This window comes from Sturnira hondurensis, unplaced genomic scaffold, assembly GCF_014824575.4.
Source record: "Sturnira hondurensis isolate 20B ecotype Veracruz unplaced genomic scaffold, ASM1482457v3 Scaffold0008908, whole genome shotgun sequence".
NCBI classification, from domain to species: Eukaryota; Metazoa; Chordata; class Mammalia; order Chiroptera; family Phyllostomidae; genus Sturnira; species Sturnira hondurensis.
Window position 1 is genome coordinate 4,657,441 of NW_028081539.1, and position 12,121 is coordinate 4,669,561.

Consider the following 12,121-nt stretch of genomic DNA (forward strand, 5'->3'; position numbering starts at 1 on the left):
GGAGTACTACCTAATTTTTAAGTCTGCATTTCAACTGAAAGGACTTTAAAATTAAGAATTATGACACTACATCTTAGGGTGCTTGTATTTCAACTGTACTGACTTAATGAGAGAAATGTGAATATACTTTCTGCCTAAATTTTTGATATTTAAAGACCATTAAACCTATGCTATCTAATTACCATTATTAAATTATTATAACTACTGTTTTGATACTTAAAATATAATTACTACTGATTAATTTTCTACTGTATTTTATTTTTAAAAGATCTGGCTGTAATTATAAAACAACAAATTAATCTCAATTTACAACTTCTCCTTTTTTTAAGAAGTAAACTTTAATAACTTATAAAAACCAGAAGTAAACTCAAATATAGAACTGAAACATATCATGTTAATTTAGCCACAACCTAAGACTTAATATAGAAGTGTATTAAATATGTACTATTAAAATAAAGATCTAAAAGAGCACTATATAAAATTAGTACTCTAATTTTAATCTGCTGCTTGAAAATTGGCTTTTTTCCCCTCTAGAATTTATATGCCCCATTCATCACTGTTCTGTGTTAGATGCGTGGCTATGAAATTGAGAAAATGGAGGCTTTCCTGGTAGCAAAAGGGTTAAGTTCCTTTTGCTTTACCAGTTTCAAATTACAATGAGAAGCCTCTTCTTTCCCAGCAGGGTTGTGCTTACATTACTCTTTAGATCTCCCTTGAAGAGGGCTGGTATATTTGTGCCTGCTGGAGGTGGAATTAACAGTCAGAAGGAGAAAGGGATTGAATGGACTTACAGGAAGGTTTTCAAGTAAATACAGGGAAACACATTTACTTGAATAGTACAACCTTGAGTTGTATTTTACACTAAGACGACACAAAAGATGTTAAAGTTATCACCAAGCTGCCGGACAAATATATATTCCAACACCAAGGTGCAGATCAGCATAGATCTGTGATTCAGAAATCAGCATTTGTCTTGGAAAGAGCTTCAGGGTTGAGAAGAACTCAAGAGCAAGAGAAGATAACTCTGGGAACTACAGCTTATCAGAAGATCAACTTTCATTAATTCAAATACCAAAGGCTTGATTATCATAAATTCATATAGGAATGCCTAGGTCATCTGATCAAATAATTTTAAGCGTCTTCTGCTACATCAATGCAGCAAAAACTCTTAACAACTGTGGATAATTGGAAATTTGAGTTCCAGCTTTCTTAGAAATAACTACTCTTGACATATTCCAAAATATTTGAACTAGGACAGGAAAATCAGTGAGGATGTTGTGTTCAGAAATGTCACTGTCATGAAGAATAGGTAAATTTATTTTTTCTGCTACTGGGAAACTGTACCTCCTAGAAACTTAGATTTTTTTTTTTAAGAGGACAAGAAGGACTAAAAACATCAACTTTGCTTTTGGACAAAAATGCATCTGACTGTATTTTTCTTTAGGGGTATTGTGGGTTTTCTCTGGAGCTGCTGGGTTCTACTAGGTTACGCAAAAGGAGGTTTGGGAGACAATCATGTTCACTCCAGTTTTATTTATAGAAGACTACGGAACCATGAAAGACGGGAAATACAGAGGGAAATTCTCTCTATCTTGGGTTTGCCTCACAGACCCAGGCCATTTTCACCTGGAAAACAAGCTTCTTCTGCACCTCTCTTTATGCTGGACCTATACAATGCTATGGCCAGTGAAGAAAATCCGGAAGAGTCGGAATACTCAGGAAGGGCATCCCTGGCAGGAGAGACCAGAGGAGCAAGAAAGGGGTACCCAGCTTCTCCTAATGGGTACCCTCGTCGCATACAGTTATCTCGAACAGCTCCCCTGACCACCCAGAGCCCTCCTCTAGCCAGCCTCCATGATACCAACTTTCTGAATGATGCTGACATGGTCATGAGCTTTGTCAACTTAGGTATGTTGTTCATTTCTTTGTTAATCTGTGTTATTACATGGGGAAGTTTTTCTAATGGTAAAGTAGCTGCCTGGTAGGTGGTCATGTTTATACAAAGTCATTTTCTATAACTCTCCTCTCCAGCTCCTGTTTCCTTTCTTTCACTGATGCAATGTAAGATTTTGCCTTAGGCAACAAAACCATACATATATATATTTTTATTTTTAGTATAAAATGCTAAAATTAAACATTTATAGTCAGAGTAGATTTGGGTCTTTTCAGATCTTGTTAAAATATTAACCTTGTTTAATGTATAAATATATGAGTGAACAGGCACCATATAGTCTTAAAAAAAGGAGAATTTATGAGGACAGCTATGCTCTGGGCAAAAATAATAATCAAATAATTTTTAAAAGCATTTACAGATGGAAAAGTAAAAGTGACATTCTGAACTATTTTTTCATTAGTCATTTAGGAAACATATAAATATATATTTATATGCTACTTAAAAGCTCTCATTCGTAGGAGGTGACTACTGCAAAAAAATTGAAATGGAATTAACTAAGATCAAATCATTGTAAAAGATGACTATCAAATAGCTTCAAAGAGAGATGCTGAAATTCTCTGAAAAATATTGTAGAAGCGAAGCTTCAATCTGACATTTCTTAACTGAAATAATTAAGATATATCATACCTCTGTGATTTTCTTCAGAAGTAAGAGAAATGTGAATCATTCCTTGATGGTCCTTACCTATACAAAATTTCTTTTCATTTGAGATAAAACTTAATTGAAATTATTTAATTAGTAACATTATTATCGCATATTTTTTAAAATTATCTTTTACTCCATGCTAATACTTCCATGGTGGTTTTTTAAAGGTTGTCCACCTCAAATAGTAAATTAATGTCTTATAATTTATCTTGCATTAATATTAAAGAGTTTCCCAATTTAAAATTTTATAAGTGTTATAATTTTATTTAAGTATTTTTATAGATGATGCAGGTGAAAATTCACTATCTTCAGACATTCAAAATAATAATAATATAGACTATATTTATTTTTGAAGACAAAGTTTTTCAACAAATTCAATCAACTTGAAACGATGGAGAACATTTTAATGAAAGAACTTAAGGACTTTGTTTTAAAAATGAAATCTGCTTTGACTTAAAATTGACATTTGATTATACACTTAATTAAATACTTCCTCATATATCTCAAAAATATTCTTTGAAAAGTCAGATAGCAGCAATTCCTAATAACACATGATGCTTTTATAATATATGTTACTTAATGTGCTCTGTTCATTTGCTCTCAGCAGTCCTACCATGAAGGGTAAGGTGCATAATAAATCATGTGTTTCATGTTACTAGAGACAAAATTCTCATTATTAAGTTTTAGTAAGTCATCACTGGTTGCCCTAATTAGGTGTCCTGGACACCTTTTCTTGAACATATAATTCACAGGTTTCATTGGGAACTTTCAATCCATTAAAATATAGCTTAATTCTAAAGTAGTTTGATTGTTTTCCCTTCTTTAAGTAGCATTCAAATGTGGCTTATGATGATGTATTTTTACTTTGTAACAATTTCTAAAGCATATGAAGTTATTTAAATAAATTTTAATATTTCAACAGAAAAATTTCAACCTAATATGATTTATGTATTTGCAAAATAAATCATTGAGAAAATCAGTTCAGGTCGTATAAAACCTGACACAGAAGAATGTGTTTTATTATACACTTTAAAAAACAATAGCTCAGTCACGAATCTGTTTGAATCATATATTTTGTTATATTTGAATATTTTGATCATTCAGAAATAAAGTATATTTGTTTTTTAGAAAAGAATTAAGTATGATTTTTAAACTTGTATGCCATTACTTTCTATAAATGAATATAGAATAAGAAAACCAAAAATAATAATAAACAGTTTTATTCAGTGACTTCTAGAACCAATTTTATCATTTAAGAATGATTGTATTTTAAATTTAATAAAATTTTTGTCATATTGCTTGACTTAAAATAACAAGCTAGTTCATTAACCATAGCATGAAATATAATTATTCATTTTACTCCAGAGAAACAATAGGATATAAACTTCAGAAAATTTTTATTTATTTATTTTTATCACACTTGAACTGCTGAGTAATGATTTATTCTCAATAATAAACCATGTTGGTGTTTTAAATTTAATATTCCAACCTAAATGTTCCGTTTCACATTACATTACTGATAAATTGATTCTGATGCTGAGTTTTTCCAGTAGTCTCTAAGGAAAAGGAACCACAATTTTATTTTATTATCCTCAGACTACGCCTTCTAATATATCCAAACTTGCAGCCTATCATTACTTAGTAAAAAGTGTTTCTGTATTTCTTCCATAATAAAATAGGTCAAAACATACTTAGAAAAGGTCACACTGTAATATCATCAACTGTGCTAAGAATTTGAGTGTTCTAATGTAACATTCATTAGCAAACATTGCAACTTTTTCATGTTCTTAGAAAACTCAAGAGAATTGTATTTTATTTAATTTTTTTTAGTGTCTTAAAAGATATATACATGATGGGGGACTCAGGGCAAATGATCAAATTAGCATTATTAGGTCAGGAATTTGTATTGAGGAAGTCGCCTGGATATTTAAATATGTGGAATCTGTTGACATTTCCCATAATAAGATAAATCATATAAAAGGGATTGAGTGATACCCTTTTTATTAATGCTTGCATTTGTCACTTCAAATCAAATAATAGACTTTCTATAATAGTTGTCATTCAGAAAGTTATTTTTTCCAGTGTAAGCTTTGCTCAAGAACAATCAAGCTTAATTTAAACTCTGATTCCTATTTAACAAAATATCTACTTTTCAAACTTCACATGAGGACAGTTTTTTTTGTCCATAAGTGAAAAACAGTTTAGGATTTACTAAGTGAAAAAGTAAAATGTAAATTATGTTAAGGTCAATAGAAACAACTAACTATGAAAGTAAACATATTATTTTGACCTTTAAATGATTTTAGTGACTTATTTTAAAGAAACAAATATTAATGATTAATTACGTGAACAGGAACTTTCAACTCTAATTTACTCATCATTGTTGGGCCAACTTTTGTCATTTCCATAGAATCTAGCTTTTACAGGTTGAATTCTCTAATTTGTCCTGGAGACTATTGACTCTCAGTGGGATTTTGTCTTAGTTAATGCTATACTATTTTGTTAGAAACAAAAATGTATTTCTAAAAGATTAGTTCTTTTTTAATCATTTCTTTTTTAAAAATGTTGAGTTATATTCATACCTATGCAAATAAAATGAGTGACTAGGTAATTTGCTTGTAATATTTAAGTATAACTCCTGTTTATATAAACACAAACATGTGGTGTATTTCTAAGATCTTTTAGTTAGAAACCAATATTTAATTACTTGTTGAAAGTGCAATTAAAATAACATAATGTTTTAGAGGAATTACAAAAAAAACAGTAAGTACAGGAAATTTATGTTTATATTATACTTAGTCTACATGTAATTTTCTGATAATGAAGAGTTTTAGATTTGTCTAAGAGTTTAGTCTTAGATATTTAAAGAATATATGTTAATTTTCAAAATGGAAAATATATAAATGTAATGTTTACATTTATTCATTTATAACAATATATTCAGCATGCTAAGATATGAAATAGAAAAAACTGCTTTCAAAACTTTAAATTAAGCCCTTCTCATCTTACTCCTTCAAATCATTAAACTCTCCTGGTACTAGAAGAAAAAAAAAGCTTATGTATTTGGTTGAAAGTTTCAAAAGACATTGATATTTATTGTTGTTTTTGGCTGATTCCAGTGCCCAGTGGAGAGGACTTTGTATACAGATCTACCTAAAGATGCCTATCTATGTAATCTCTCCAACTGGGTTATTAACACTTGTGTAACATAAACACACCCATAAACACATGCAAGATTTTTTTTTAGAGACGAGAAATAGTATGGGAGGAAAGATAATCTAAGTTCACTGAAGTACATATTTATGTATTATGTCTGGAATCACAAACACTAATATGGGGCAAAAATATCATTCTTTAAATCTCTTAACTTTTTAATTGAATTTATTGGGGTAACATTGGTTAGGGGGTAAAACGCTCAACTTCTGAAGGGAGAAGTTGTCATGCGTGGAGAGCTTTTTCTCTCTTCTTCCACAACCCTTTGCATTCCTACCAGGGACCAAAGGGGGCCTTGTTTTCCTCTAAAGCTATTTGGTTGTTCAGTGGTGGGCATGGCTGCAGAGATACTTACCATTGTCATTTAAATAAAAATGTTTTTGAAAGCTTTAATTGTCACTCACAAATAGCAAGTTTTAAAAGTGCAATAAGAAGTAAGAGCTGGAAATAGGAAAGTATGATAACACCCTCTAGGAAGGTGGCCTCACCCACCACCTCCAATTTCTGTCCTTTCATTCTTCCATTTTCTAGAGTGCACACCTCCCTCTCTCCTCTCCCTTTACCCCTCTCCCCCTCGCTTTGGCCTTTCCTCTTTAGTTCTGGGGTCTCTCTAGCCCCAGGCTCTCTTGGCATCCTTCTTTTTACTGCTCTCACCCTTCCTGGCGTCTGCCTTTGGTCCTAGTTTCTTCATAGCTGGAGGCTTAGATTAGCTGAAAATCAATTAGTTACAGTGTGATCATTTAGGTACAGTGTCCTCTTTTCTCTTTAGTTGAGAAGGAAAAGGTTGTGAAGTGCCAATGACAGCCTTCGCCCATGGGGAGAAAGCTCCCCAGGGCACCAGGACTGCTCTGGCTGTTGCCATCCTTGTCATTGTTGCCTTCACCATCCCATTCTTCTTGGCCTCCTCACCTCTCCCCAATGATCCCACTGTCAGAGCTTAATCGTTTTTGCCTTTACTATTTTATAACATGAACTAAAATTTAAAAGCGGAAATTTAAGGAAAAGTTTAAAAAAGGGAAAAAATAAAACATCAAAGAAAAATTACAAAACAAAAACTGAGATCAAAAATCGAATTCCCTTTTAGTTTATAGAACACTTTGGCTTATATTATTTTTATTTAATATTTATATCACTTCTGCGAAGACATTTCCTTTTCTTAAGTTGAGAGGAGATGATGAGAGAAGATAAAGAGATCGAGAGTAACCAGTGTGGCACAATGACAATGAGACAGAGAAATAAATAGAATAGCTTTAAGAGCCCTTGATAGAAAGGAAATGAACAGAATGAGTCATTAGAGGCTGTCTTTGGGTGTGCAGGTGGAGGGCGTGTTGGGAAATCCTCAGTCCACCTCACACTGACACAGCAGCTAATTCAACATCCCAGCAACATCAGCTCCAGGGGGAAACCCTTTCATCCTTCCACACTAAAATACCAAAGTGGGGAGGAGGGTGGGGGGCTCTCAGTGTCTGTGTACAAGGAGCATACAGACAGGCTACTCACATGCACAGTCATAAATAATGTAGTAGCTCAGCTTGAAAAAACCACAGGTTAGAGGAAGAGGCTTTCCTGACGCACAGACAAGGCCTGAGATCAGAGGAGCCACTGGCAGGGTCGGCCTGAAACAATGAATCCCTTGTTCTAAGCAATGTTTATGAGTGCTTCTTTGCACCTTAAGTTCATATTTTATTGGCTCAGCTGTGGGGTTTCCCCATTTGCTCATCTTTTAAAATAATACCCTTGGCCAAGATATTCTTTAAAACACACCAGTCAGCCCTGACAAGTGGCTCATTTATTTGGTGGGAAAAGAGATCCGTTGTGATTTGGATGTCAGATTGGGCTGTTTAAGATTCAGTTACGGATCTTAATGCTATGACAGTAAGATAAAAATAATACTGAGTGTATTCACCTGCCTTTTTAGAGATGTTATAAGAATTCACATAACCACATGGTAACCCTTTCTATGTCTTGTCTAAATGGTTGTGGTAAATCATAATCTACAAAAGTAGAAACACAATAAATTGAAGTGTAGAATGTTTAAAATGAGAAAAAAATCATTTATAGATTAGTAAGAAGGATTGGTAGTTGGTTTGGGGAGAAAAGAAAACAACAAACCTTCACTACTAAGGAAAATGCATATTCTCTACTTTGAAAGCAGTGAATTATATAAATATTACATAAAACTTAGAAACCAAGACCTTATATAATGTTCAGTCGTTTGGTATAAAAATTAAACTAGGGTATACTTTGTTTTATGACGTCTAAGACAATGCGGTCTCATCTTTATCATGATGTGGCCTCTCATTTTTCTTTTCCCAAACAGTGGAGTGTTTGTGCTTGCATTAGAAGAAACAACTGGGTATTTTAAAAGTGAATAAATCTAATTAGATTATCTCTCAGATATTGTTTTTTATTGATATTGTATCTCAATAAACTCTCATTTATTACCTTCTGCCTGTAAGCAAATAACTTCTTTTTAATTTTTTTTGTCCCACAGCTTTCCTAGAGTTGTCAGGAATAAAGAAAAATGGTTTTAAAATGTTATGATTAACAAATATAAATCTCATTTAGACTTAGTTAAGGCTGTGAGATCTGTCAAAATCAAAGGATTTGTCAACATTTATATATACCTTCAGTTCTTTGAATGTTGTCATGATGCGAGAAATTCAATATTACTTGTTTTGCACAGGTTCTGCGTCCTTATTGTAACTGTGATCAGCCTTTCTGTATAGGAGACACAGAATATTTCAGAATCTGAAGTCCATACTACTCAAGGGGATTTCAGGTTTAATTTGTAATTAAACCCAATGGCTTTCCTCTCTGTGCTTCCCTCACAAAGGAGAGGAGCACAGAAGAAGCCAGAACATCTGAATTGGAATCCCATATGCTCTAATTTCTAGCAGTGCGACCTCTGACAAGTTACCTAAACTTTTTCTGTGCCTCTGGTTTCTTATCTAAAAAGTGCCGATAATAATAGTACTTTCTGCTTTGAGTGTTGAAAGGATTAAATGAGTTAATGTGCACACAATTTTAAGAACAGTATTTGGAACAGAGTGAGACCTCGATAAAAGGCTGTTATTGTTAGTAGAACTGCATTTGTGTCCAACATCTGTACCGTATTTGCAGGAGTAGCTGAATAATTTGTGAAGCCCAATGCGAAATGAAATTGTGGGGCCCCTTGCTCAAAAAGGACTAAGAATTCCATCCAAAGTGATGGCAGCAGATTAGTAGGCCGAACAGGGGGCCTTCGGAGTACAGGGCTCTGTGTAACTTCGCAGGTCGCATGCCAGGGAAGCCAGCCCGGCGTGTTTGATTACGTATCGTTAGGGTAGGAACCCTGGCCTATTCATCCTTTTTAGTCCGCAGTGGTGTGTCAGGGTCCCAGGAGGAAAGAGACACCATGAGTAAAATGAATCATTTGTGGAAGTTTTAACTACTGTAATTTTTAAAATGTTGTAGGCAGGGTTTTTGTTTTGTTTTGGTGTTTTTTTTTTTTTTTTTTCCCTTTGACAAAACAGGGTAATACAGCACCTGGAACAGAAGGNGAACCCTGGCCTATTCATCCTTTTTAGTCCGCAGTGGTGTGTCAGGGTCCCAGGAGGAAAGAGACACCATGAGTAAAATGAATCATTTGTGGAAGTTTTAACTACTGTAATTTTTAAAATGTTGTAGGCAGGGTTTTTGTTTTGTTTTGGTGTTTTTTGTTTTTTTTTTTTTCCTTTGACAAAACAGGGTAATACAGCACCTGGAACAGAAGGGAGACAGACCTTCCTTCACCACTCCTGGGCAGGAAACTCAGAGGAGAGAGTTTTCTGGAATGTGACCTTTCTGAGAGAGATACCGTTTAGCCAACCCCTGGTGCGCAGCCGGGAGGGAGACTGAGGAAGAATCTCCCAGCCCATACTTCCGTGCCATGGTGCCAGGGGAGAGTGGCTCCAGAGACACAAGCTGAAGACATTTGGCGCAAATACGTAAATGAATATTGGCTGGGTTGTCACGAGAGTTCTAGAATCACTTCAATTTCAGTGCAATTTCAGTTACTCATCGGTTAACTTTTTTTCTGGCTCGTGTATAAAATTCCAGAGATACTCATAAGTCAACGTGAGGGTTTATTCATGAGTTGGTGAAAGAAAGTTGCAAAAATGCACATGGCATGTGAAAAAGAAAACATGTTAAACTGTGTTGTATATGGATCAGTAATTTCATGAGATATGTTAAAACTATTTCAGAGCAAACTGAACTTTAAACCAAAAACAAAAACCCAGGGAGAAGGAGCACTCTCCGATTACAATAAAAACAGTAGACTGCAATCGCCAATCAAAAAACTCAGTACGGAAAGTACTACAGTGTACACAAATATGTAGAGCTAATACAAAGAGAAGTATATATATTTTTTACTTTTTAGATCTGTTCATTCTCAATCCCATGTCATTCTTCCTGAAATGACCCATGACTGTCTGTTAAAGGATTTGGAATTCTGAGTGGAATTACGCGATATTCTCCGAAGTTCATGTTGCAGGCAGAAATAATGTTACAATGAAGTAAATTGAGATTATGATCTGTGTTCTTGCTACCTTTCCTCTGGCAGAGTTCCTGTGACGTACAGAGGCAGAAATTGATGGAGGAGCAACAAGTATGTCTGCTGTTTAGTTCTCATAAATAACCAACCACTGCGCCTTAAGGCCAGAGCCTTAGCCAGGCCTTTTAATCACAGACAGCATTGAATAGAAGGGCCCCTTCCCAGCACAGTCCATGTTCCCTTTCAAAGCCACGAAGGATGGTAATTTTAAACTGGTTTTACTTCTGTAATTATCAAAAGCAGAAGAAAAGATAATTCAACTTGGAAACTGTCTAGGCTCTTCTGCAAATTACCTTGATACAGGCACCAAACCAAAACCTTACTTAGTGGGGAAGAAGTGAAGGTCATTGACTAGATCACCTTATGGTTAATTTTTTTGTATTAAATATTTTTAACTTTTATTTTCAAGTTACAGTTGACATACAAAATTATATTAGTTTCAGGTGTACAACATTGATAAGACATTTACATAACTTATGAAGTACAGGCAATTACCCCAATAAATCTAGTACCCACCTGACATCATACATAATTATTACAATATTACGGACTATATTCCTTATGCTGTACTTTACGACCCCATGACAATTTTGTAACTATCAATTTGTACTTCTGATCCCTTTACCTTTTTCTCCTATCCCCTCCCCCACCCCGTCTTTGCATCTGGCAGCTGGCAAAAAGTTCTCTGTATCTGTGAGTCTGTTTCTGTTCTGTTGGTTTGTTTTAGACTCCACATATAAGTGAAATCATCTGGCATTTGTCTTTCTCCATCATACTTATTTCACATAGCATAATACCCTTTAGGTCCATCGATGTTCTTGCAAATAGCAATATTTTCTTTTTTATGGCTGACTTATATTCCATTGTATATATGCACTGCTTCTTCATCCATTCGTCTGTTGATGGACACTTAGTTGTTTCCATATCTTGCCTAAATAGTGATGCAGTAAACATGGATGTATGTCTTCAGTTAGTGTTTTGTGTTACTTCAGATAAATACCCAGAAGTGGTGTTGCTGGCCCTTCTTTGTCTCTTGTGACATACAGCCTTTGTTTTAAAGTCTATTTTGTCTAGTGTAAGTATTGCTACCTCAGTTTTTTTTGTTTGATTCTGTTTTCATGAAATATCTCTTTCCAGTCTGTGTGTGTCTTTGATCTGAAGTGAGTCTCTGGGAGGTAGCATGTGTATGGGTCTTGTTCTCTTATCTCTTCAACTGCCCTGTATTCCTTTGATGATAGCATTTAAATAGTTTACATTTAAGCTGACTACTGATAGTATGCAGCTATTGTCATTTTATTATTTACAGTTTTGATTTTATTTTTCTTCTTCTTAAAGAAGTTCCCTTAACATTTCTTGTAATACTGGTTTGGTGGTGATTAACTCTCTAGCTTTTTCTTGTCTGGCAAGCTCTTTATCTGTCCTTTGATCCTAAATGATAGCCTTGTCTTGTGGAGTAATCTTGTGTGCAGGTCCTTGCTTTTTATCACTGAATGCTTTGTGCCCATCCCTTCTGGCCTCAAAGTTTCTGTTGAGAAGTCAGTTGACACTTGAGGGAGCTCTCTTGTGGGTAAGTAACTACTTTTCTCTTGCTGGTTTTAAGATTCTCTCTTTGTCTTTAATTTTTTGGAATTTTAATTATGGTGTGTCTTGGTGTGGGTCTCTTTGGATTTATCTTGTTTGAAATCTGTGCTTTCTGGACTTGTATGCATATTTCTTTCACCAGGCTTGAAATT

The 12,121-nt window shown here is 34.4% G+C and overlaps 1 protein-coding gene across 1 annotated transcript in view; it reads left to right on the forward strand.

The window, feature by feature from the left end:
• The first annotated feature begins 1,418 nt into the window (after positions 1 to 1,418).
• The window catches only part of BMP5 (bone morphogenetic protein 5), a 117,060-nt gene continuing 106,357 nt past the window's right edge, over positions 1,419 to 12,121 (forward strand). Inside the window, exon 1 of the mRNA XM_037056354.1 lies at positions 1,419 to 1,908. Coding sequence (XP_036912249.1) covers positions 1,419 to 1,908 — 490 coding nt within the window. The remainder of the gene's footprint in view (positions 1,909 to 12,121) is intronic.